Source organism: Guillardia theta (assembly GCF_000315625.1).
Source record: "Guillardia theta CCMP2712 unplaced genomic scaffold GUITHscaffold_24, whole genome shotgun sequence".
Classification (NCBI taxonomy): Eukaryota; class Cryptophyceae; order Pyrenomonadales; family Geminigeraceae; genus Guillardia; species Guillardia theta.
In genome coordinates, this window is record NW_005434650.1 from 202,964 (window position 1) to 226,157 (window position 23,194).

General features: G+C 55.7%; 5 protein-coding genes across 5 annotated transcripts in view; 4 read left to right on the forward strand and 1 right to left on the reverse strand.

Annotated features, from left to right (window-relative positions):
* The window catches only part of GUITHDRAFT_106323 (hypothetical protein), a gene marked incomplete at both ends in the record, with an annotated part of 6,320 nt that extends 1,668 nt beyond the window's left edge, over positions 1–4,652 (forward strand). The window contains 22 exons of the mRNA XM_005834694.1: positions 166–266; positions 489–555; positions 600–707; positions 759–796; positions 839–901; positions 1,100–1,124; positions 1,218–1,358; positions 1,416–1,496; positions 1,539–1,600; positions 1,672–1,714; positions 1,784–1,834; positions 1,879–1,938; positions 2,467–2,733; positions 2,782–2,907; positions 2,951–3,133; positions 3,401–3,450; positions 3,493–3,620; positions 3,703–4,020; positions 4,104–4,221; positions 4,265–4,337; positions 4,473–4,543; positions 4,586–4,652. Coding sequence (XP_005834751.1) covers positions 166–266; positions 489–555; positions 600–707; positions 759–796; positions 839–901; positions 1,100–1,124; positions 1,218–1,358; positions 1,416–1,496; positions 1,539–1,600; positions 1,672–1,714; positions 1,784–1,834; positions 1,879–1,938; positions 2,467–2,733; positions 2,782–2,907; positions 2,951–3,133; positions 3,401–3,450; positions 3,493–3,620; positions 3,703–4,020; positions 4,104–4,221; positions 4,265–4,337; positions 4,473–4,543; positions 4,586–4,652 — 2,241 coding nt within the window. The remainder of the gene's footprint in view (positions 1–165; positions 267–488; positions 556–599; positions 708–758; positions 797–838; positions 902–1,099; positions 1,125–1,217; positions 1,359–1,415; positions 1,497–1,538; positions 1,601–1,671; positions 1,715–1,783; positions 1,835–1,878; positions 1,939–2,466; positions 2,734–2,781; positions 2,908–2,950; positions 3,134–3,400; positions 3,451–3,492; positions 3,621–3,702; positions 4,021–4,103; positions 4,222–4,264; positions 4,338–4,472; positions 4,544–4,585) is intronic.
* Positions 4,653–8,567: 3,915 nt separating this feature from the next.
* On the forward strand, positions 8,568–9,410 carry GUITHDRAFT_106325 (hypothetical protein; the record flags this gene model as incomplete). Its single annotated transcript, XM_005834695.1, has 4 exons — positions 8,568–8,722; positions 8,778–9,027; positions 9,066–9,093; positions 9,148–9,410. 4 exons carry the CDS (start codon positions 8,568–8,570, stop codon positions 9,408–9,410), a joined length of 696 nt encoding a protein of 231 aa, XP_005834752.1.
* Positions 9,411–17,591: 8,181 nt separating this feature from the next.
* On the reverse strand, positions 17,592–18,643 carry GUITHDRAFT_106327 (hypothetical protein; the record flags this gene model as incomplete). Its single annotated transcript, XM_005834696.1, has 10 exons — positions 17,592–17,676; positions 17,718–17,809; positions 17,853–17,879; positions 17,968–18,004; positions 18,047–18,142; positions 18,189–18,250; positions 18,311–18,350; positions 18,396–18,444; positions 18,491–18,557; positions 18,605–18,643. The coding sequence occupies 10 exons, from the start codon at positions 18,641–18,643 to the stop codon at positions 17,592–17,594; spliced, it is 594 nt and encodes a 197-aa protein (XP_005834753.1).
* A 900-nt stretch (positions 18,644–19,543) lies between these two features.
* GUITHDRAFT_69157 (hypothetical protein) lies at positions 19,544–20,142 on the forward strand (the record flags this gene model as incomplete). Its single annotated transcript, XM_005834697.1, has 4 exons — positions 19,544–19,796; positions 19,849–19,924; positions 19,985–20,024; positions 20,071–20,142. 4 exons carry the CDS (start codon positions 19,544–19,546, stop codon positions 20,140–20,142), a joined length of 441 nt encoding a protein of 146 aa, XP_005834754.1.
* A 1,342-nt stretch (positions 20,143–21,484) lies between these two features.
* On the forward strand, positions 21,485–22,366 carry GUITHDRAFT_106329 (hypothetical protein; the record flags this gene model as incomplete). Its single annotated transcript, XM_005834698.1, has 5 exons — positions 21,485–21,661; positions 21,706–21,772; positions 21,839–21,938; positions 21,993–22,023; positions 22,124–22,366. The coding sequence occupies 5 exons, from the start codon at positions 21,485–21,487 to the stop codon at positions 22,364–22,366; spliced, it is 618 nt and encodes a 205-aa protein (XP_005834755.1).
* Positions 22,367–23,194: the final 828 nt, after the last annotated feature.

A 23,194-nucleotide genomic window follows, 5' to 3' on the forward strand; every position in this document is an offset into this window, starting at 1 on the left:
CCCCGCCCCCCCCTTTCCATCTAACCCCCGCCCCTCCCCTCCCTCTCTCTCCCCCCCCTCCCTGAATGCACTCCCTCCCTCCCTCCCTCCCTCCCTCCTTCCCTCCCTCCCTCCCTCCCTCCCTCCCTCCCTCCCTCCCTCCCTTCCCTGCTCACTATCGACAAGGTCAAGTATGCAAACCTGGAGTTGGAGCATCAGGATGCCCTCATGCAGCTCCGGTCAGCTCGATCCGAGCTGGAGCGCGTCAAGGTTGGCATTCGCATTCGGTAAGGCAGGGGATGAGGAATGGAACAGGCGGAGAGAGACATGGCGCTAAATGCCGACGACGCGGAGGAAGGAGTGACTGCGTCTAGTCTAGGAGGTAGAAGAGCGCGAGTGAAGCAACGGGCTGACAATGGACAGGAGGAGACGCGGAGATGAGACGAGCGATCGCAAGGCTCTCCATGTGACATCATGCATTCCATCCATGCACGCCTCACAACCTTCAGGGAGAATCGGCAGCTGCGAGTTGGGATGATGGCAGGGGATCTGAGCGGGGGGGGGGAGGCAGCCAAGGTGTCTGACTGAAAGTTGGTGCTGGGATGACGTTGACGATGCAGAGAGAAGCTGAGGTGAAGGTCTGCAGAGAGACCATCCAGCGACTTGAACAGGACAAGGCAACTTTACAGGATGAGGTAGCGACTCTAAAGGCGCATGCCGGAGTGAAGGTGAGAAAGGAGGAGAAGACAAGGCTGACAGCAGAACCTGATGCTTTTCAGGCCGACATGAGGGATCAGCTCGAGCTGGAGGTGCAGAGGTAATTCGAGGGCATGTGTGCTTGAGAGTCACGCCTGGTCAGACTGAGATCGGAGCATTTGGAGTCGCTTGCGAGCAACGAGAAGATGGGGGAGGAGATAGCAAGGTGAGAAAACTGATTTCCTCCTTCCCCCTCCCTCCCTCCCTGCCTCCCTCCCTCCCTCCCTCCCTCCCTCCCTCCCTCCCTCCCTCCCTCCCTCCCTCCCTCCTCCTCCCTCCCTCCCTCCCTCCCTCCCTCCCTCCCTCCCTCCCTCCCTTCCCCCTCTCCCCCCTCCTTCCTTCCATGACTTGTCTTGTGCTGCAGACACGTGGAAGAAAAGAACGCGCTAGTCAGCAGCAAGAAGAACCTGTCGGATGAGAACATGACGTTAGCGAGGAAGGCAAGACAAGTCTCTCGCTCGTCTCTCCTCAGCCTCGTGTAGATCTTCGAAGCCGAGAAGTTGACGTGGGAAGCTGAGCAGCGAGCGCGAGCCATAGAAGACAAGGTGATCGAGACCTGTGGCGGGAAGAGCAATGACGAGACTTTGAAGGCGAATTCAAATGCAGGAGAAAGATTTTACCAGGTACAACTTTCTCTTGCTACAAGCTCCTCCCCTTCTCCTCTCATCTGTTGCTGGTAGAACTGCGATGACCTTCTGCTGGCGGAGAATCAGCAGCTCAAAGCAGATCTATCGGACAAGAGGAGGTTGCTAGCACGAAAGGTGAGCAGTGGGCAGTGATGAAACCGTCTGAACTCCTTGAAGGATGAAGAGTTGGCGGAGACAAAGAGAATGAAGAACGAGCTTCAACTTGCTGCTGCTGACAGGTACTAAAAGCCACTCTCCTCCTGCTTCCTTCTGCTTTCCTTCTCTTCGGCTGATATTTTTTCCTCGTCAGTTCTCAAGCTGCAGTCTTGCAGCAACAAATCAAAGAGATGCAGGTGGCTTCCTCTCCTCCTCCCTCTCACCTTGCCTCTCTCTTGCTGTTCACTGACTTGTCTCATCTCCAGCTCCGCGAAGAGGAGCAAGCGAAAGCTACGCGACGCAAGATTGCGGCGCAGGTCAGCCTGGCCGCCGGAGCTTGTTGAGCTGAGAGTGAAGGCAGGAGCGGGAGCAGACGCTGCTGGTGTCGCTCATGTACGACATTGGGATGGAGCTGCACCGGGTGAAGATGCATCAGGTCGGCTGCTGCTGCTCCCCCTCCCTCTGACCCTCTAGCAGCGCGGAAGCCTCGACAAACCTCCTCTGCTCTCCTGGCTCTCCAGGCGACGACAAGAAGCCGAGCGTGAGGCTCTCTGACACTGATGGACCCACGCCCGCCTCAGAATAGAGAAATAGACCTGAGGCAGGCCTGAGAGAATAAAATATAGTCAGTTGACTGAAACAATAAGTCAACCACTTCGAACTCCCCGACAAATTGCAACGGCAGAGAAAGCAAATCAGAGCGAGACTGATGAAGTACATGGTAGACAGACAGGCAGGCAGGCAGGCAGGCAGCCAGGCAGGCAGCCAGGCAGGCAGCCAGGCAGGCAGCCAGATAGATAGATAGACAGACAGGCAGGCAGGCAGATAGATAGATAGACAGGCAGGCAGGCAGGCAGGCAGGCAGACAGCGACAGACCAATCCAGGAATTGGAAATAGTCACAGATTAGAGAAATATGGAGAAGCTTTTGAGTTCTGACATCGACGCAGGCATTTGAGATGTTCTTTCTAAAAAGAATCGCTCTTCAAGAAAGGACGAACAAGATCGACCAGTCTTTCTCGGATCCGAGTCAATGTCTTTGTGGAGAGAAGGAGAATTGTACATCTAGTGTAGATGAGATTCTTGATGCAGCAAAGAGACTTGACCAGCTTTCTTTGAAGTGCAACGAGGCAGATGAAGCAAGTGAGGCAAACTCAACGAGTTGTGGCGACAGTCTGAATGAAGAAGCTCAACACGGCAAGGAAGATTCCTGCAAAGTGATTGAGAAGACGATCAGATCTGACGCGTCCTGACGTTGACGGCAGGGCGAGGAGAGCGCCGACAGCATTGAGGACTCGAGTCTGTGTCGGGAGCTGGACGACTCTCCTCCCACCTCTGTTGGTGAGGCCAAGTCACGGGTTGAGGATGCCTTGAGAGAGCTGATGGAAGAGGTCGAGGTGACTCAGAGCTGGGCAGCGTCTGAGGCTTGAGCAGGGGATTCCTTTCGTCCACCACGAGAGCATTAAGTGGGGCAAGCAGCTGGGGAAAGGCGCTTTTGGAACCGTCAAGCTCGCCTCGTGTGTTCTCTTCGGTCAGATTGAGAATGCCGCAATCAAAACCATCACGGCAAGCGACAGAGAATTCAACGAACGACTTAAGAGCTTCAAAGCCGAAGCGGTTTCAATTCGAATTCCTCTTGATCCTCCTCTCCCAATTCCTCCTCCTCCTTCTCCTCCTCTTCCTCCTCTTCCTCAATATTCTTCTTCACCATCTCCATGATTATGATCTTCTTCTTCATCATCATCATCCTGAGCTGCTGCTGCTGCTGCTGCTGCATTCTGATTTCTTCATCCTGCTGCTTTCCCAACATTGCCGCTCCTGCTTCTGTCGTTTCTGCTCCCTTTTTCTCCTCTCCTTTCTCTCCTTACGTGGCTCATTTTTCAGCTGATAAGCTGGAGAGCCTGCGCAAAGAAACGAACCAACTCGCAACTCAGGTTGCCAGATGGGAGGTGGAGAAGATGATGACTGGACGGCAGGTCAAGAGTTTGCAACATTTACGCAATCTCCTATCATGTCGTTCATGAAGACGTTGGACCCTCCGCTCACCTTCATCTTCTCATTGAGCACATTCCGGGAAGTATCGACCTGCACAAAGAGATTTCGGGTGGGCCCTGAGCCCTTGACTCCTCCATCTCCTCCATCGCCCCTCTCCTCCTCTCTCCTCGTGCTCTCTCACCTTCTCGCAGGCTCAAAGTCATGGTCTAACTTGCGTTGCGATGGCAAAGACACCGGCAGGAGGCTCCGATCTCGCTACGTGACCATCGACGAAGACGGCGACGTGTTTGCGTATGTCATGCCGCGAGCGAGGAAACTTCACTTTGCGGTCGAACTCAGCTGGGGGCTAGCAGAGCTGAGAAGAGCAGACATTGTGCATTGTGACGTGAAGCCAAGCAACGCACTGCTGCAGGAGAAGAGAAGGGGAAAGAGCCCGGGAGTCATTCTGATCGACTTTGGGGAAGCAAACTTCTCAGAGCAGGCGAAAGACTGGAACGCAGGAACTCCAGGTGAACGCAGACGATAAGGAAAGAGAGGAGAGGAAAAAGAAAAACAAAGAGAGGGAGGGGAAGGAGAAGTGAGTTGATCACAGGGTATCAAGCACCAGAGGTGGAGGAGGAAGGAGCTTCATTCGCCTCTGACGTCTACTCCCTTGGCGTCTCGCTCATCGAGTTGTGGACTGGCGACGTCTGGCAAGGAGCTGAGACGAGGTGAAGGCACAGAAGGAGGAGAAGAAGTCTGAGAGAAACGCAGGGGAGAAGGAGAGCCAGGGATGCGACGAGAGATCCTCGACGCCCTCAAGAGAGTTCAAGCAGCAGATCCACAGGTACCCATTTCCCGCCCTCCTCTCTTCGGTCTTATCTGCTCTCTTCTCCTTTAGACCGCTGCCTCCCTTTTCCTCCCCATCTTCGTTTTCTCCTTCAGCTGTTTTCCTTCTCCTCTTTCAACAAGTTTGTTTCAGGTCGCCAAAATTTTGCGTCGATGCATTTCGAAGGATCCCAACAAGCGCCCAAGTGCGCGACGGCTGGGAAGGTGAGGAGGGAGAGCGACTCAGACAAGGCTGACGTGAAGTAGCATGTTCCACCGCCTACAGTACAAGAGGAAGTTGGAGCGGCTGATGTTTCCATACAAGAAGCCTTAGGCTCTCTCACTAACGCACGCAAACTCACCGATGCCCTCCTGCAGCTTCTTCGTGTGCTGGTAGGAGCTGTCTTGCTTGCTTCAGAAAGCATCTACGTGGTTGTAATGAACCATCTCCTCCTTGAATTCACCGCGTCTCTCCTCCAGCAATCGTCACACGAAGCCTCGACCATCCATCCTATACCGTTAATTCAACGATATAGCAGCGCATCGAGTGAGGGCGGCAGTGAAGTCGGGACCGCCAGAGCTCACCAGAGTCTGAAGAGAATTGGTGAGCTGAGGAGATGACTAGGGACCCTTGATCTTGTGTTAGGAATTTACAATCCTGTTGATCTAACTTGACTCTGAGAACTTGAACCATCTTGCTAACATGTTTTATGCAAGCAAACTTCTCTGTAGAGATCTGCTCCTTCCACTCACAAAGACCCTCTTCCATGGCAGCTCTGGCTCTTGAATTCCGTGTCCCCTCGCTTGCCGCGGACGGTTCCTACTGGCTTCTGCTTGAGGCACTTTCTGCCTTATGCCTTGAATGGGGCGAGTAAAACTCTATGGTTACATCCGATGATCGTTCTTATCGCCGTAGACGGTCACCCGGGGCAGCAAGAAGGCGAGCTCGGAGCAGCCGCGAACATCCCAGTGGCGTGAGAGTCGTGCGATGGACGGAAACTGGGCAAACTCTACTGCGGTGCTTGCTGCTGGTCCGAGCTCGCCTGCTTCCTCCCGGCATCGGTCGGGTCACGCCGGTCCTTGGGCATTGCCGCGGCGTCGCCGCCGTCACGGGCGGTGTTGGTCTCGGCAGGAGGTTTAGCTTGTTCCTGCTTTGTTTTGCTTGAGGCACTTTTTACCTTCTGCCAGTAAATCCGTAGTTTGTGTTCCTGTGTCCAGCCTGCCCCAGGCGGACCCCCGGGCAACGCCGGCTCCTTGTCGGCGGCTGCCCTTTCTCCGTCCGCGACCGCCAGCTTTGTGGCGGCAGCCGCGGACGTCTCGACTGACAGTGGTCAGTCGGCTGCCTCCGGGTATCGCGTCTAAGTCGTCTAAGGGATTTTATTCCTCCTGCTTGCTCCTGCTGCTTGTTGCTTGATTGCTTGACACTTCGGCTGCTTGTCTGCGCGGCTTCGCGCTTGGGCTGGCGATGCCGGGTCTGCTGACAGTTGCCAGCAGTGCTGGTTCTTTTCGGGCTTGTGTTTTGTGTGTGATTGTGCAGCTTCTCGCTGTTCGCTGTATGCCTGGAGGTTTAGCTTGATCCTGCTTTGTTTTGCTTGAGGCACTTTTTACCTTCTGCCAGTAAATCCTATATGACTCCGAGGCTCTCTCTACCTGGGCTGCTGTGTGCTATGCGAGCAAAACTCAGATCCCGTTGCCAGCAGTGCTAGCCGCGCCTGTTGAGTCTTGCTGCCTTGCGTGTCAGGATACGGATTTACTGGCAGATCATGTAAAAAGTGCCTCAAGCTGCGAGAGTGACCGCGGTCAGTCGACGCCGTTCCGCCGCCGCAGAGGCCGCGGACGGAGAAAGGGCCCGGGGGTCCGCCTGGGGCAGCGGACACATGGAGGCTGGGCGCATGCTCCCTTGGAGAGGATTTACTGGCAGAAGGGAAAAAGTGCCTCAAGCAAAACAAAGCAGGAACACACAGCACACAGCGAGAAGCTGCACAATCACACACAAAACACAAGCCCGAAAAGAACCAGCACTGCTGGCACCCAGACCCTGCACCGCCAGCCCCAGCAAGCGCGAAGCCGCGCAGACAAGCAGCCTAAGGGTCAGGCAATCAAGCAACAAGCAGCAGGAGCATGCAGGAGGAAGAAAATCCCTTACACGCGATACCCGGAGGCAGCCGACTGACCACTGTCAGTCGAGACGCCCGCTGCCGCCACAAAGCGGGCGGGCCGCGGACGGAGAAAGGGCCGCTGAGCCGCCGACAAGGAGCCGCCCGTGACGGCGGCGACGCCGCAGCAATGCCCAAGGACCGGCGTGACCCGACCGATGCCGGGGAGGAAGCAGGCGAGCTCGGACCAGCAGCAAGCACCCCAGTGGTGTCGAGCTCTCCGGAGGCACCCGACGTCACAGTGAGGGACGGAGACGCTTGGCCAGCTCCGCGCCGATCGTCGGCGCCACCGTGCTGGATGTTTATGCCGTTGCAGCTACGTCCGCTATGAAGAAGTACATGTTGGCTGATCTGAAGCTAGAGATTCAACCTCGCGAGTCGAAAGTTTACATCCCCTCTTGGCATCAACACCCTGATCTCTCGCAGCTGAAGAAGAGCCTTAAGCGCCGTCTCAAGACTCAACTTCTTCACTTCGAGGTCGTCACTGGCGGGATTACACTTGGCAGCCTGCCTATCGGCACGGATGGATCCCTCAACGAAGAGCTCTCGAAGCTCGGCGGCTCGATGCCTCTTGAGGATGCGGCGTTTGGTCGGCACTTCGTGCCTGATGACGGACCTGCTGCTGAGGTCCTGGCTCGCAAACGCGCCGCCACCTATCAGCGCCTCACTATGCAGCTGACGCTGGAGGCGCTCTTGTCTGGTGCGAGGCGCATGACGCCCTTGCGGGCGCAAGCACTTCTCGAGCCAGAGGACAGCTCCTCCTCGGACTTTGTCGAGTCGCCCGAGGGGGAGTCTTCGCCGGAGGTCTCCGACTCCGATGGGGGAAACCCTTCGAGTGGCCCCGACGATCGGCGCGGAGCTGGCGAGGCGTCTCCGTCCCTCACTGTGAACCACTGGGGTGCTTGCTGCTGGTCCGAGCTCGCCTGCTTCCTCCCCGGCATCGGTCGGGTCACGCCGGTCCTTGGGCATTGCCGCGGCGTCGCCGCCGTCACGGGCGGCTACCGCTGACTCGGCTACCGCTGACTCGGAGGTTAGCGAGGAGGACTACCTCGAGCGGTACCGTGTTCATGTGTCCAGCCTCCCTCCGTCCGCTGCCCCAGGCGGACCCCCGGGCAACGCCGGCTCCTTGTCGGCGGCTGCCCTTTCTCCGTCCGCGGCCGCCCGCTTTGTGGCGGCAGCGGACGTCTCGACTGACAGTGGTCAGTCGGCTGCCTCCGGGTATGGCGTCTAAGGGATTTTATTCCTCTTGCATGCTCCTGCTGCTTGTTGCTTGATTGCTTGACCCTTAGGCTGCTTGTCTGCGCGGCTTCGCGCTTGGGCTGGCGATGCCGCGTCTGGGTGCCAGCAGTGCTGGTTCTTTTCGGGCTTGTGTTTTGTGTGTGTTTGTGCAGCTTCTCGCTGTGGACTGTGTGCCTGCCGGTTCAGCTTGATCCTGCTTTGTTTTGCTTGAGGCACTTTTTACCTTCTGCCAGTAAATCCTATACCTGCCAGAAGCTGCGCTTCTTCCTCCAGGGGTCTTCTCCGTTTCTCCCGCGGGTCCAATCACAGATTCGTCGCTTTGACCTCTCTGTCCACCTGGCGCTTGAGAAATACCACCGCTGGCCTTCCTCGCAGTACCTCGCCGCGCATCCCGACCTGCTCGAGTTTGCGAGGTTCAAGCGGGAGCTTCCGCATAGTCGGGGAGGGGACGAGTTCACGCCCTCTGAGGGTAAACACCCCGCTGTTTACTGAGTATATAGGATTTACTGGCAGAAGGTAAAAAGTGCCTCAAGCAAAACAAAGCAGGATCAAGCTGAACCGGCAGGTACACAGTCCACAGCGAGAAGCTGCACAAACACACACAAAACACAAGCCCGAAAAGAACCAGCACTGCTGGCACCCAGACGCGGCATCGCCAGCCCAAGCGCGAAGCCGCGCAGACAAGCAGCCTAAGGGTCAAGCAATCAAGCAACAAGCAGCAGGAGCATGCAGGAGGAATAAAATCCTTTAGACGCGATACCCGGAGGCAGCCGACTGACCACCAATGTGTGGTTCTGTACGGTACGTACTATACGGCTATCGCTCGCTTCCTCGCTTGGTACTCTGACCAGCCGATGTCCCGGACGCTGCCCTCTCCTCATAGCCTGGACGTTCACAGCTCGAGATCTCTCCGTGCCCAGAAGCATCCTCTGGCGACCTTCTTCGTTGAGGCGCACGACTTCGTTCATAATGCTGGAGCGTACATTGGCAGCTCTGCCGACCTGACCAAGTGGGGGGAGGTCAACCTCGACGCCCTCCATGTTGCAGCGTCTGAGAAGGTATAGGATTCGCAAACATCGCGCTGCATATGCCATGACTACTCCTCCTCGAGCGTTCATCCCTCTTGCCATCTCGACGGACGGTACCCTGCATCCTGACACCCTCCGCTTCATCTGGTATCTCGCGGACATCATTGCTCAGCGCTCGATGCCTCTTGAGGATGCGGCGTTTGGTCGGCACTTCGTGCCTGATGACGGCCCTGCTGCTGAGGTCCTGGCTCGCAAACGCGCCGCCACCTATCAGCGCCTCACTATGGTTCTTTTCGGGCTTGTGTTTTGTGTGTGCTTGTGCAGCTTCTCGCTGTGGACTGTGTGCCTGCCGGTTCCGCTTGTGTCCTGCTTTGTTTTGCTTGAGGCACTTTTTACCTTCTGCCAGTAAATCCTATAAAGGCTATGCAGCTGACGCTGGAGGCGCTCTTGTCTGGTGCGAGGCGCATGACGCCCTTGCGGGCGCAAGCACTTCTCGAGCCAGAGGACAGCTCCTCCTCGGACTTTGTCGAGTCGCCCGAGGGGGAGTCTTCGCCGGAGGTCTCCGACTCCGATGGGGGAAAACGTAAACACGGATTTACTGGCAAATGGATTGACTGGCAGAAGGGAAAAAGTGCCTCAAGCAAAACTGGCAAAGCAGGATCAAGCTAAACCTCCTGGCACACAGCGCACAGCGAGAAGCTGCACAATCACACACAAAACACAAGCCCGAAAAGAACCAGCACTGCTGGCACCCAGACCCGGCACCGCCAGCCCCAGCAAGCGCGAAGCCGCGCAGACAAGCAGCCTAAGGGTCAAGCAATCAAGCAACAAGCAGCAGGAGCATGCAGGAGGAATAAAATCCCTTACACGCGATACCCGGAGGCAGCCGACTGACCACTGTCAGTCGAGACGTCCGCTGCCGCCACAAAGCGGGCGGGCCGCGGACGGAGAAAGGGCAGCCGCCGACAAGGAGCCGGCGTTGCCCGGGGGTCCGCCTCAGGGGGCAGCGGACGGAGGGAGGCTGGACACTGGCAGAAGGTAAAAAGTGCCTCAAGCAAAACAAAGCAGGATCAAGCTAAAACTCCTGGCACACAGCGCACAGCGAGGAGCTGCACAATCACACACAAAACACAAGCCCGAAAAGAACCAGCACTGCTGGCAACCAGACCCGGCAGCGCCAGCCCAAGCGCGAAGCCGCGCAGACAAGCAGTAGTAGTGGATTTACTGGCAGAAGGTAAAAAGCGCCTCAAGCAGACAAGCAGCCTAAGGGTCAGGCAATCAAGCAACAAGCAGCAGGAGCATGCAGGAGGAAGAAAATCCCTTACACGCGATACCCGGAGGCAGCCGACTGACCACTGTCAGTCGAGACGTCCGCTGCCGCCACAAAGCGGGCGGCCGCGGACGAAGAAAGGGGGGTATAGGATTTACTGGCAGAAGGTAAAAAGTGCCTCAAGCAAAACAAAGCAGGATCAAGCTAAACCTCCTGGCACACAGCGCACAAGCAAACATTGCACGTGCCTGTCCCATCCTAGCATCTCTGTTTTGCTTGAGGCACTTTTTACCTTCTGCCAGTAAATCCTATGCCTCACGCGGGCTCCGGGTGATCCGCCCCCCAATTCACCCACGTGATCGCTTCACTGATGACGGCGGAGACTTTTCCTTGCTCTGTTTCCAGCCTGTGGCGTTCCGCCTCGCATCATCACCCAAGTCCACCAGTCGCATAGGATTTACCACCAAGCTTCCGCCCGGTGAGCAATGGCGACCGCCAACTTGAAGTCGGCGCAGGATCGGCATTGGTAAAGATGGGCCCTCGGCCTCGCCCGCACAGTCCAGACACACTCCCCCCACTCGGGCTACAGCCAGGCGCGACCCTGGCCGGGAGGGAAAAAGTGCCTCGACCGGACCCCCGTGCAACGTCACGGGCGGCTCCCGCTGACTCGGCTACCGCTGACTCGGAGGCTAGCGAGGAGGACTACCTCGAGCGGTACCGTGTTCCGATGGAGATAGGATTTACTGGCAGAAGGTAAAAAGTGCCTCAAGCAAAACAAAGCAGGAACAAGCTGAACCTCCTGGCACACAGTCCACAGCGAGAAGCTGCACAATCACACACAAAACACAAGCCCGAAAAGAACCAGCACTGCTGGCACCCAGACGCGGCATCGCCAGCTGTTCCTGTGTCCAGCCTCCCTCCGTCCGCTGCCCCAGGCGGACCCCCGGGCAACGCCGGCTCCTTGTCGGCGGCTGCCCTTTCTCCGTCCGCGGCCGCCCGCTTTGTGGCGGCAGCGGACGTCTCGACTGACAGTGGTCAGTCGGCTGCCTCCGGGTATCGAGAAGCTGCACAAAACACACACAAAACATAAGCCGGCGTTGCCCGGGGGCGGCCGCGGACGGAGAAAGCTGCCCTTTCTCCGTCCGCGGCCGGCGGACGGAGAACGGCCGGCGGACGGCCACAAAGCTGGCGGCCGCGGACGGGCAGCCGCCGGCCGCCGACAAGGAGCCGGCGTTGCCCGGGGGTCCGCCTGGGGCAGCGGACGGAGGGAGGCTGGACACAGGAACACGGTACCGCGGCTCGAGGTAGTCCTCCTCGCTAACCTCCAAGGGACCTGGGCTGTCACGGTGCGGCATCGGAGGCAGGCGAGCTCGGACCAGCAGCATTGGTCAGTCGGATGCCTCTGGGTATCGCGTCTAAGGGACGGTACTAGTGACTCTGCATCCTTCCTGGCCATTATCCTGACACCCTCCGCTTCATCTGGTATGATTTACTGGCAGAAGGTAAAAAGTGCCTCAAGCAAAACAAAGCAGGAACAAGCTGAACCGGCTTGCTCGAGGTTTCAGGTTGAGGCGTTTTTTACCTTGCCAGTGCGCGGCGAGTAAAACTGTGCCTGGAGCCTCATGCGCCTCGCACCAGACAGGAATGCCTCCAGCGAGCTGCATAGTAAGGCGCTGGTAGGTGGCCGCCGCCGAGACCGAAAGTGCGCTGTGTGCCAGGAGGTTTAGCTTGTTCCTGCTTTGTTTTGCTTGAGGCACTTTTTACCTTCTGCCAGTAAATCCGCAACATGAAAGTAACCAGGCTGCGCTCCATGTAACCGAAACTTGAAGTAATCTGCGGCTCAGTAACCATGAAGACTGCTATCTTCATGGCACCCGTCGGGGGGGGGGAGGGTATACTGCTGTGCGAGACTACGGCTCTTTTACTCGTAGGATGCCAGTGCCGGGCTGCGACTGACCGTCGGACGGTGCAGTGCCACCGGGTCGCCGGGCCGGGGCCGGGGGATCAACCGTTACGTTCAGTTATAGCACTGAGATCCTGCCGTAGTGAAATACAGATGCGAAAACTTTGAAATCTTCGAAAAGGGGCGGGGCCGGCCGCCTGGGCCCCATTACTTCTCCCGAAATTTCAAATATTTCTCTAAGAATTTCAAATGTTGATTGACGATCAAGGATACCCGTAGTCACCTGGAGGTCACCGTTAATTCGCCATGGAGGGCGAGGAGGAGGGAGGAGAGGAGGAGGGAAGGAAGGACGAGCGACTCGCTGCTACTCGTTGACCTCCTGGACACGATGAAACGCGAAGACCCTGAAAGCGACCTGACGAACATCCTGCAGAGCTCCCTGCTGACGTATCAGTCTCCTCCTTCCTCTCCAAGAGAGAAGGAAGGGGACTTCGCCGGAAAGATCAGACAGGTGGCTTCTCGCTTCCTGGATTTCACAGGGTTGCCGCTTATGTTTGCACATGAAGTGGAACATGCTGGAAGGAATGCAAACAAATCCGTAGAGGTCGCAACCCCTCCTTTGCATCTTGAAAGCTCGGAACAGAGACACAAAGAGCGACAAACCTCTGAGGCAGAGATCAAGTTGAGGAACAGCTTGTTGCTATGCATCGTCAGGTTGTACTTCCGAAGATGGGAAGAGTTCTGTGAAAATGGGGGCGACGACGTGGAGGCTTCAGGGCAGCAACAGGGGAAGAGAAGCATGTATGCCAAGGCGAGGAGGATCCAAGACGCTCGTCCTGCTGCGCTTCAAGAAGAAGTGCTGGAGGGATGTAAGTCGATCAAGACCTTGCACCAGGAGCTCGCAACGTGCAGGCATGCAGCTGAAGACCTCGCGCATGATGATAGCGCGGATGCTGCATCTAGATCGCCCTTGAGTGCGTGCGAGCGTGAACCCGATCAGTTTTCTCCTCCAAGTTTGAAAGTTCACGAGGACATGGAAAGGCAGGATGTCAGTGCAGGGACGGCAGTGCCTCTGATCGATTACGCTTGTCTCCTGGCTCCCAACAGAGAGAAACTCGCGCTCAGAGCTCCTGGTGCGTCTGCGTCGCCGTTGCTGGATGCCGGAGACAACAGCATAGAGAGCCCTCCTTGCATGATCGACTATGCTTCGCTCATCTCCTGCAAGTTTGAGACCTCCGTGCCTTCCTCTTCCTTGCTACCAGCGAGCCCGGGGGATCTAGAGGATGAGAATGATGCAGAGCTTCCTTCCATCGACTACCATTCGCTGATCCACAGCAAGATGCAGAACCTTCAAGACCTGGATGACATGGAGAGACATGGCATGGAAGACATGGAGAGACATGGCATGGAAGACATGGAGAGACATGGCATGGAAGACATGGAGAGACATGGCATGGAAGACATGGAGAGACATGGCATGGAAGACATGGAGAGACATGGCATGGAAGACATGGAGAGACATGGCATGGAAGACATGGAGAGACATGGCATGGAAGACATGGAGAGACATGGCATGGAAGACATGGAGAGACATGGCATGGAGGGCATGGCGAGACATGGCATGGAGGGCATGGCGAGACATGGCATGGAAGACATGGCGAGACATGGCATGGAAGACATGGAGAGACATGGCATGGAAGACATGGAGAGACATGGCATGGAGGACATGGAGAGACATGGCATGGAGGGCATGGCGAGACATGGCATGGAAGACATGGAGAGACATGGCATGGAAGACATGGCGAGACATGGCATGGAAGACATGGAGAGACATGGCATGGAGGGCATGGCGAGACATGGCATGGAAGACATGGAGAGACATGGCATGGCAGCCAACCCCCCTAATGACATGTTTCACTATGATGCAATTGATCTTGAATTGATTGGCGCTCGAGACATGGTTTCGTCTCATCACATCGCTTATGCGGATGGCGACGAATCCTTGGAGTGCGGGGTCAGTCTGACCGAGATGCAGAGGAGCGTGACGTTGCTGAACAGAAGGGCTTTGTGCTCGTCTTTCTGTGCATGGGTTGAATCTCAGAAGAGAGATAAGGCCCTCAGCAAGATGGTTAGTGACGGCAGGTGCAAGCTTGACAGAGACAACCAGAGGCTTTCTTTCTTGTGCCTAAAACGCGAACACGATCGACGAAAGGATCTCGAGGCGACTGTTTCTACTCTCACTTCAGAACGAGCTAGGTCGTTGGCAACAGGCTGCCTGCAGGCTTGGAGCATGTTGTCTATCGTGACTCGATGTGTAGCTCATCTCCGGCAAGACAAAGACTTGCAGCTCTTGCAGCTCGCGGTCGACTTGTGGTGGCGGGTGACCAAGAGGGCGTCAAGAAACGCTCAGCGGGTGAATGAGCGCCAGGAGAAGTTTCTGCTGCATGTCTTCCTTCAATGGAATTCAGCCGCTTTGCGTATCGCCAGCCTGCAGCGTCGCCTGAGACTCGCGACCAACAGAAGACTTCGCGCGAGCTGTCGCAAGTCGTTGGAGTGTTTCAGCAGGAACTCTTTCCTTGAGCAGAGGAAGGGCAAGTGCTTGGAGGTCGCCCGGCTTCAGTCTCTTTCTCGGTTCTTGTCGGCATGGTCGCTGGTGCATCAGCTCTCTCTCGAGTGTCTGGTAATGCAAGTCAAGGCGGCGACGACGCAGCACCAGCAAGACGCTGAGGTTCTCCAGCTTCTCAGAAGATGCCACGGAGATGTTGAAGTCGCCATCCGCCGCAAACAAGCTGAAGACGTTGAGAGGATCAGCAAGGCCGTTGGAGTGAGCGAAGCCATGGCAGCAAGCTTGCTGCAGCACGCGATGGGAGATGCCGGAGAAGCGATCTTGATCGCTCACGAGGCCGAGAAGACCGAGTTGGCTTGTTCTCACTTCGCCAAGCGGAGCAAATTCAAAGTGATACACGCGCTTAAAATGGTGCGAGAGAGAGAATGCGATTTGTCCTTGAAGCAAGCTGCGCTCCAAGACCAACACACCTTCTACCAGATGTTCACGGCCATGAGCTGCTGGCGGAAACTTCGAAGCGTCAACCTTCACTCATTGAAGAATGAGCTTGAACTCAATGAGCAATCCCTGTTCATTGATATGGCTGTACATTTCTGGGAATGGAGAATGCAGTGCAAGTGGAAGCTGAGAATGAAGAGTTGGATGCTAGAGCTTGAAGAGAGCCGATACTTCAAATCCCTGTCTCAACATCTTTCTCGCTGGACGCACTACAAGCAGCACAAGAGATGGTTGAAGGATGCGGTTGACATCTCAGTCAGAACTAGAGACTCTGCCTTGCTGCGGACATGGCTTGTGCATAGGTGGAAGCGGCATGTTGACGTGAAGCTCTACCAAAGCGTCGCTTTCCCAACGATTGAGAGGAGGATAGCGGACAATCAGAGTAGAGGCTTGAAGGCTGCAGCCATTGCTGCCTGGAGTTGGCTCGTGTGCTGGAGGAAGACGCGAGAGTTCTGCTCGCAAGTGACGGAAGAGATGAAGATGTTTGCTTCGCTGTTTCTGACCAAGTGCGAGGGAGACGTGAAGAAGGCGGTAGCTTACGCCAACAAGGTCGATGAGGAGAAGAAGATGAGCAGTCTCAGTGAGAGAGCTGGTGGCAACCTCGCCTCTGACCTGTGCTTGGAAGCCGTGCAAGCCAGTCATGGTGACGTCGATCAGGCAGCTCAGTTTGTGTGGTTGCAGGAAGCCTGGCAGCGAGCAAGAGTGTTGGCGGCGTTGACAACAAGCAGCAGGGCGCTTGATCTGTGGAGAGACTTGTGCTATCAGCAGCGAGCCTCCCGTGTCTTCGTGTGGCATCGCAAGCTCAGCATGGAGCGCCGATGTCTTGCGGGTTGGCGGGAGAGGTGGAGGGTCAAGGCTGGGAGGAGCCAGCAGCTGAGGAGGTTGGTCTGGCGGCGGGAGGTGAGTAGCTGCTGGCGCGGCTGGATGGCGACGGTGCGATGCCGGCAGGGCGAGCTGAGAGTGTACGAGCTGGCGATGGACATGTGGAGCCGAAAAGTCTCGCCCGGCATGCTAGTGAGGGCACCTGACGCCCCCAGTCAGGTGGCTGCTCGGGTCTGCCAGCTCCGTGTGCTGCTTCGCGTGTCGCGTCTCGTTCGCCGGTGGAGTGACCTTGCCAAGTCGGTAGGATGGGAGAAGAAGCGTGCTCGAGGCGTGCTGTCGGTGCTGCTCACCATGAAGCTCTCGGCCGCCCTGTCCAAGTGGATCTCGACTGTGCGCAGGCGTCAGCTTGCCGTTCATAACGGCATCGCCGTCGCCACCATGCGCGTACGTCGTCTCGCCGCCAGTCACTTGAGAGCTTGGGCTCGCCTCTCGTCCGTCGCTTGTCTTAGAGCCAAGCAGCAGCATGCCGTCTCTCTGCGAGCTCTGTCGGCCTTGGCTGATCGCGCTCGCGTCCGAAGAGCGTTGCGCGAGCACGCAAGCTCAGTAGCTGCGAGCCATCGCAGACGTGTGCTTGCTCGCTGCTTGATGGGATGGGATGAGGAGAAGGTGAGGCTGATGCTGCAGAAGCAGCAGCGCAAGGCGGCAGATCTTCTCGGTACTGAGTTGAGTGACTCGCGCGGGTTAGAGCTGCTGCGATCGACGCTGGACGCATGGCGAGACACGCTTGAGGAGCAGCGAGAGACAGTGTTGGAGCTCGTGCGGGCGAGCAGGAGGAGGCGGGTCAAGTCGGCGCTAGAAGGATTCAAGGCCTGCCTGTTCTTGGAGAGAAGAGGATTCAACTTGACGCTCTTCGTGGTGACATGGAGAGCTGAGGCTGAGAGGAGGAAGCGAATCCGGATGAGGATAGAGGAGATGGGGCGATGTCAGAGGCTGGCTCTGTTGGAAACCTTCACTAGCGAATGGCTCCGTGTCTCCGCTGCTCTCCGTATCCTCATGGCAAGCAGCAAGCGAAGCAGGCTTCTCGTGTGCTTCGGAGGGTTGAAGGAAAGGACGAGATGGCGGAGAAAGCTCAAGGGAGACGCGCACACGCGAGCAGTTGAGCTTGGAGAAGAAGCCTTTGCGCAATGGAAGAAGCAACGAGACGAAGAGAAGAGGGAGGATGAAGAATAGGATTGGGAGGAGCGATGGAGAAAGTGGAGGAGGATGTGAACATTCTTGAAATAATAACTTGCTTCGCCTCTATCTCGCTTTGTCAGACGTCCGCAAAGGGGGAGCGCAGGGTGAGAATGCCAGCGCGGTAGAGCTGAGCCAAGACGAAGAGGAGGACGCACTGGAGGTACGTGAGCCCACCTGTGAGCTGCAGAGAGTGAGTGCAAGTTATCAGACAGGAGGCATACCAGCGAGAGGAGTACGGCTGCCAGCATGCTGCTGAGGACGAGTTGGAGGAAGAGGAGCGAGCTTGCGTGCAGGAGGAGGAAGTAGAGGAGGAACCCAGCAAGGAGAGCAAACTTGAAGCGCTTGCGGAGGAAGGCGGCGAAGAGATCCGAGTAGATAAAGACTTGGAGCAAACCGGTCAGATGCGAAACCTCAGACAGGCCGTGAAGCTTCTCGCCCTTTCTAATAGCCTTGTACAGCCATGAAATGGCATAAACTAGATCAGTCAATCAGTTCCTCCTCCTCCTCCTCCTCCTCCTCCTCCTCCTTCCCAAGGCTTGCGCCTCTCTCTTTTGTTCACCGCCCTCCTCCACCTGCTCTGAAGGTTCCCCTAGAAACAAGGTGCAGCTCAAGCGCGAGGCTGTCCGCGGTCTCCACATCCCTGCTGCTCCTAACTCGCTTGCAAGTGAGAGAAGAGCGAACCTTGGCAGAGGAGCATGCTGCATCCAGAGCTGCGGGACAATCGCGAAGGCTTCGATGAAGAAGGAGGCGCGAGACAAGACGGGAGGAACATCCTGAAGGAGTTGAGAAGACGAGATGACGAGAAACATCGCTGACCTCCCACGGACTTTCAGAGATCTTTGTCTGCGTAGCGAAGTGGAAAACAACTGAGTGACTGTCATATTTGAGGCAACCGCCACCTCCCGCTACTTGATGCCATCACACAGGGCACCAGGACTTGCATCCAGTGCATGGAGTCTCGCCGATCTCTTCAGCCTCTGTCAGCCTGAGGAGGCGAGCAGTCGCATCACCTGTGGATTGGGGAGAAGAAACATTTGATGACAGCGCAGGCAGATCCCAGAAGCGGAAGAGCCTTGAGCAGGAAGACGTAGACGCCGTTGGACTTCCTGCATCCACCTTTCAGCTCCGGGGGCTTTACAGCACAAAGTTGACCTGTACATCGATACCAACGTGTTCAGCGACAGCTTGCGTTGCACCCAGAAAAACTTGACGGCCTGAGGTGACGTGTCAGCCTGTAGAGCATGGACCAGACAAGAAGTGGAGCGACATGGTACCTCAACGAGATCGCTTGTGTCGAGCAGGATGATGAAGTATCTGCCAAGACATTCGATTCTGCTGCACATTATCGAACGATCTCACCTCAACAAAAGAGCGACAAAAAACAACATCTGAGAGTTCGTCGACACACCTTGATGCATGTCATCATCCTATCATCCTCTCTCTTCAGCAGTTACCGAGTTTGAGAGGACGAGGGTTCCCAAGCGCAATGAAGAGCATAGGATAGCTCCATAAGTGCAGCATCTGCTTGCCATCAACCACCACACAAGGCAACACGAGTACTCGCTCACATCTCCCGTCAGTCTGACGTTTCGGATCGTCGACATCATCCTTAGATATCAACCTTGCAAATTCCAACGGATGTGCATAAACGTCCTGCTGCCAGTATGTTCACCTTGACAAACGAATGCCCCTCTCCCCACCCTTTCTTACTGGCTCTTGCTGTTTCAGTGTTCCTGTTGCTGTCTATACAACTTCCTATCTATCCATCGGTCTCTGCATGTCTCCTCTTTCCTCTTTCCTTTTTCCTGTCTTGAGATCCCTTCTTTCCCTCGCTTGTTCTCTAGTTCTCTGCCACCTTCTGTTTCTCCTTTCTCCTTCTTCTTCTTCCTTCTCCGCTGTTTCTCTTTCTTCTCTTCTTCTCTTCTTCTCTCTTCTCTTCTCTTCTCTTCTTTTTCTCTTTTTCTCTTCTTCTCTTCTCTTCCCTTCTTCTCCTCTTCTTCTCTTCTTCTCCTCTTCTTCTCTTCTTTTTCTCTTCTTCTCTTCTTCTTCTTCTCTTCTCTTCTCTTCTCTTCTCTTCTCTTCTTCTTCTCTTCTCTTCTTCTTCTCTTCTTCTCTTCTTCTCTTCTTCTTCTCTTCTCTTCTCTTTCTCTTCTCTTCTTCTTCTTCTCTTCATCTTCTTCTCTTCTCTTCTCTTCTCTTCTCTTCTCTTCCTTTCGTTCCTTTGATCCTGCCATTGATCCTGCAGCCTCCACATGGCGAAAGCGATGGGGCGGGCTCAGATCCTTTCTACAGCTTTTATTGACTGAACCTTTCAGTTACTTGGACGGGCGCTGGGGCAGGCCCGGGCCGGATGGGAAGGAGGGGGATGATAGTTCACGTGCGTCCCAGTTCCACCAGGGGTTGAGTACCCCTCCTCTTACCCTTTAAATCACCCCTCCTCCCTCCTCCAGTCACATCTACTCCCCAGGTATTGTAGCGCCATGTTGGCCAGGACAGCGAAGATGTGCATGCCGGCGGTGAGACAGGCGTGTCGACGACAGTTTTCCTCATTCAAGGACAACGGGAGCAAGATCTTCTGCAGCAAAGTGATCGTTAAGGGTGACAACCATGGCGGTGATGGCGCTTTTGCTGCTTGCGACATCAAACAAGGCGAGCTGGTCGAACGAGGAATTGTGCGGAGAATTCCAGGGCTTGATGGGATGAAGAACCCCTATGTCTTCACCTGGAGCGACGATGTGCCTAATCATGTCTGGGCCATAGGTAGAATCTTTCGATTGGTCACTGTATCAGGATGACGTAATTTATATGGCAGGGTCGGGGTGTGCCACATTCTATAACACTTCTTACGATCCCAACACGTCAATGAAGAGATTTTTTGACGAGGACAGGTCTATCAAGAGATATGGACTATGAAAGGCGCATGTAACACTTTGACTTGTTTTTATCAGGTTTGAAATTTTTGCGATCAAAGACATCAAGGAGGGAGAGGTACGTGTATGAAGGCTCAAAGACATGTTCTGATGGCTGAATGCAGGAGCTCACGCACACATACAAGAGCAAGAAATGGAGGACATGCTTTGTAGATGACGAGCGACTGCATAAGTGAAGGACCCAGAGTCAGCAGCAGGACATATTCACAGTTACCACACTTCATCGCTGCTTGCTGTTTTTTTTTGTGTGGCTTTGTTGCCCAGGACTCTCAAGTGTTTGAGGTCAAGCTCACTCAGATTATGATTGGTTGCAACGCAATTTTCCTGAATCCTTTTCGTCTCATTCGATAAAGCCAGAGATCTTGAGACGATGCGATCGATTGAAAGTGGAACTACAGGGAAGAGAAGGCGAACGAGGGCAAGAGGAGGCCGAGACAATAGACACGATGCCCCCACACAATTGTTTGCCATCCTGCATTCCTGCCTGTGTCTCTCAGTGTCGTTCCCCGCCCATCTCTGCCTGAGTCTTGATTATAGCTTGCGGGACACAGATGTCTCCCGGCTGTTCTCAATGATCAGAGAGAGAGGAAGGATGTGCTGGAGGAGGGGACAGGAAGGATGTGCTAGAGGAGGAGAGAGGAAGGATGTGCTAGAGGAGGAGAGAGGAAGGATGTGCTAGAGGAGGGGAGAGGAAGGATGTGCTAGAGGAGGGGAGAGGAAGGATGTGCTAGAGGAGGAGAGAGGAAGGATGTGCTAGAGGAGGAGAGAGGAAGGATGTGCTAGAGGAGGAGAGAGGAAGGATGTGCTAGAGGAGGGGAGAGGAAGGATGTGCTAGAGGAGGAGAGAGGAAGGATGTGCTAGAGGAGGGGACAGGAAGGATTTCGTACTGCATGGTCGCACTGTTCTGTGCACTTTTGCCGTGCCTGTGCGTCTGCATGTCTTGTACCCCCTACCCCCTCATTGATCATCAAAACCACCCCTTGTCGATGGAACCTCGCCGACCGTCGCTAGTCAATTTCAATTAGGTAGCAGCAAGGAGAGGAGGGAGGGTAAGGGAGAGCGGTAGAGGAGGGTAGAAGAAGAGCGATAAGGGAAGAGAGGTAGAGGAGGGTAGAGGAAGAGCGATAAGGGAAGAGATGTAGAGGAGGGTAGAGGAAGAGCGATAGAGGACGAGAGGTAGAGGAGGGTAGAAGAAGAGCGATAGAGGACGAGAGGTAGAGGAGGGTAGAGGAAGAGCGATAGAGGACGAGAGGTAGAGGAGGGTAGAGGAAGAGCGGTACAGGAGGTTAGGGTAGAGGAGAGTTTATGTTCGAAGGAAGGGGGAGGGGGCGGGGATTCTGTAGAGCGGAGAAATACCGGAGGCTGGGAAAGAGAAGAAGGGAGAGGAAGCAATAGGAAGATGAAGGGGGTCAAGAAGAGATGACAAGGCGAGCGAAGAAGTGAGTCGTTTGACGGCAAGATCCCTAGAGGACAAGAGAGACGTTTGAGAGCGATCGAACCTTGTTGATTGAGATGCAGATGATGGAGAAGAATGCGAATGCGGATGACGCGAAGCAGAGGAGCAGTAGTCAGCAGCTGGTGATGCTTCATGCTCTTTACCTTGTCCTCACGAGCGCGCAGTCAAGCAATGAAAGCGTTTCCTTTGATGATGAATGTTTGATTGGGCGAGATGTGCCACCAGTCATCGGCATGGAGGTGCTTGGGAGGGTCCAGTCGTGCATGGCCGTTGAGTCAGCCAGGTTGAGTTCTCGGAAGCCTTCCTCAAGTCTAAGTCGATCATCGACCTTCACACGGTCATGCGAAAAGGTTCCAACTCCTTCCTCCTGCCTTCCTCCTGGCCATCGTCGCTCGCTTGAGCCTCATGGGCTGCAGGAAAACTCTTGTCGGTGATCGAGACGCCGCTTGGATACAAGTGTGACATCGAGTGGAACGACGGGAGCGTGCAGCGAGAAGACGCCGGGTTCATGAATCGGTGAAGGAGGAGAAGGGGAGAGGGAAAGGCAGTGGATGACAGATGTTGTGTCAGTTATCATCTCTCGCACTTGCCAGCTGTGAAAGTGATTCCTCCCCTCTCTTTCACTTGCCTCTCTCTGCTTGTCTTCCTCTCCTGCCTCCACTCTCAGCATGTCGTCGGCTGCTCCTCACTCAAGCAAGCAGTCGAGTCCGAGAGTCATGGAGCAGAGCAAACAAGAGCGAAACGTCGGCTTGAGCAAGCTGTCTATGCTCAGCAAGGCATTCGTCCTCTTCACCGCATCTTTGACTTCCGAGACGACGAGGAGGTTGTATGATTCTGCTGACTTGTGCTGCAGATCACGATGGGAAGGTCGAAAGGAAGCGAAGACAGTAGAGCAGGTAGAGCAGGTAGAGCAGATCATGTTCGCGCTGCAAGGGAGGAAGTAGAAGCAAAGAATGGAAGAGAGGAGAAAGCGAACGCATTGAGGTGCGTGCTCTTGTTTTCCTGTCTGAAGCAAGCTCACTTGTCTTGCTGGATAGTGAGGAGAAGAAGAGAAGTCAAGCGATCAACGCAAGCAACCCCAACAACCCTGCCCCCTCTTCTCTTCTCTCTTCTCCTCCAAAGTATCCTCCTCCCGAGACTCCTCGCAAGACGCTCTCGTCGTCTCCTCCTCCTCCTCCTCCTCCTCCACCTCCTCCTCTTCCGGCTTATCCACGAGAAGAGTCACTGCAGGAAAGCGAAGTATCTCCGCAGATACAGGAGGAGCGAGGAAACCCCTTGGAGGTCGAGGAGGAGACGAGCTGTCGCTCAGCCCCTGCTTGTCACACGCAGACTGACAGCAAGACGCATCCTGATGCTCTTGACTCGTCCCTTGGCTCCGATTCTGGGAATGCTTCTTTCTCGGTAGCTGCGCTCCCTTGCTCTCCTCTCCTCTCCTCTCCACTCCACTCCTCTCCTCACCTCTCCTCTCCTCTCCTCACCCTCCCTGCCACTCTGACGTCCACACAGTGCTCTGGGCCGCAGTGTTTGCTATTTTCCCTTGCACAGACGCATCCCACCGCCCAAAGCTCGTCCCGAGCATGCTGATGATGATCGAGGAGTCCTCGCCCAAGTTGCGCAGCCTCCATTCCGGTAAACCAAACGCAGGCCCGTCGAAGCTGAAGCCTCCCGTGACGGTGCCGGCAGAGGCGAGGCCCTGCAGGCTCCTAGCTCCCACAGTGACGCTCAGAAAGCTCGAGCCTGAGCTGCCGGATGCAGGCGCAGTCACGACCGAA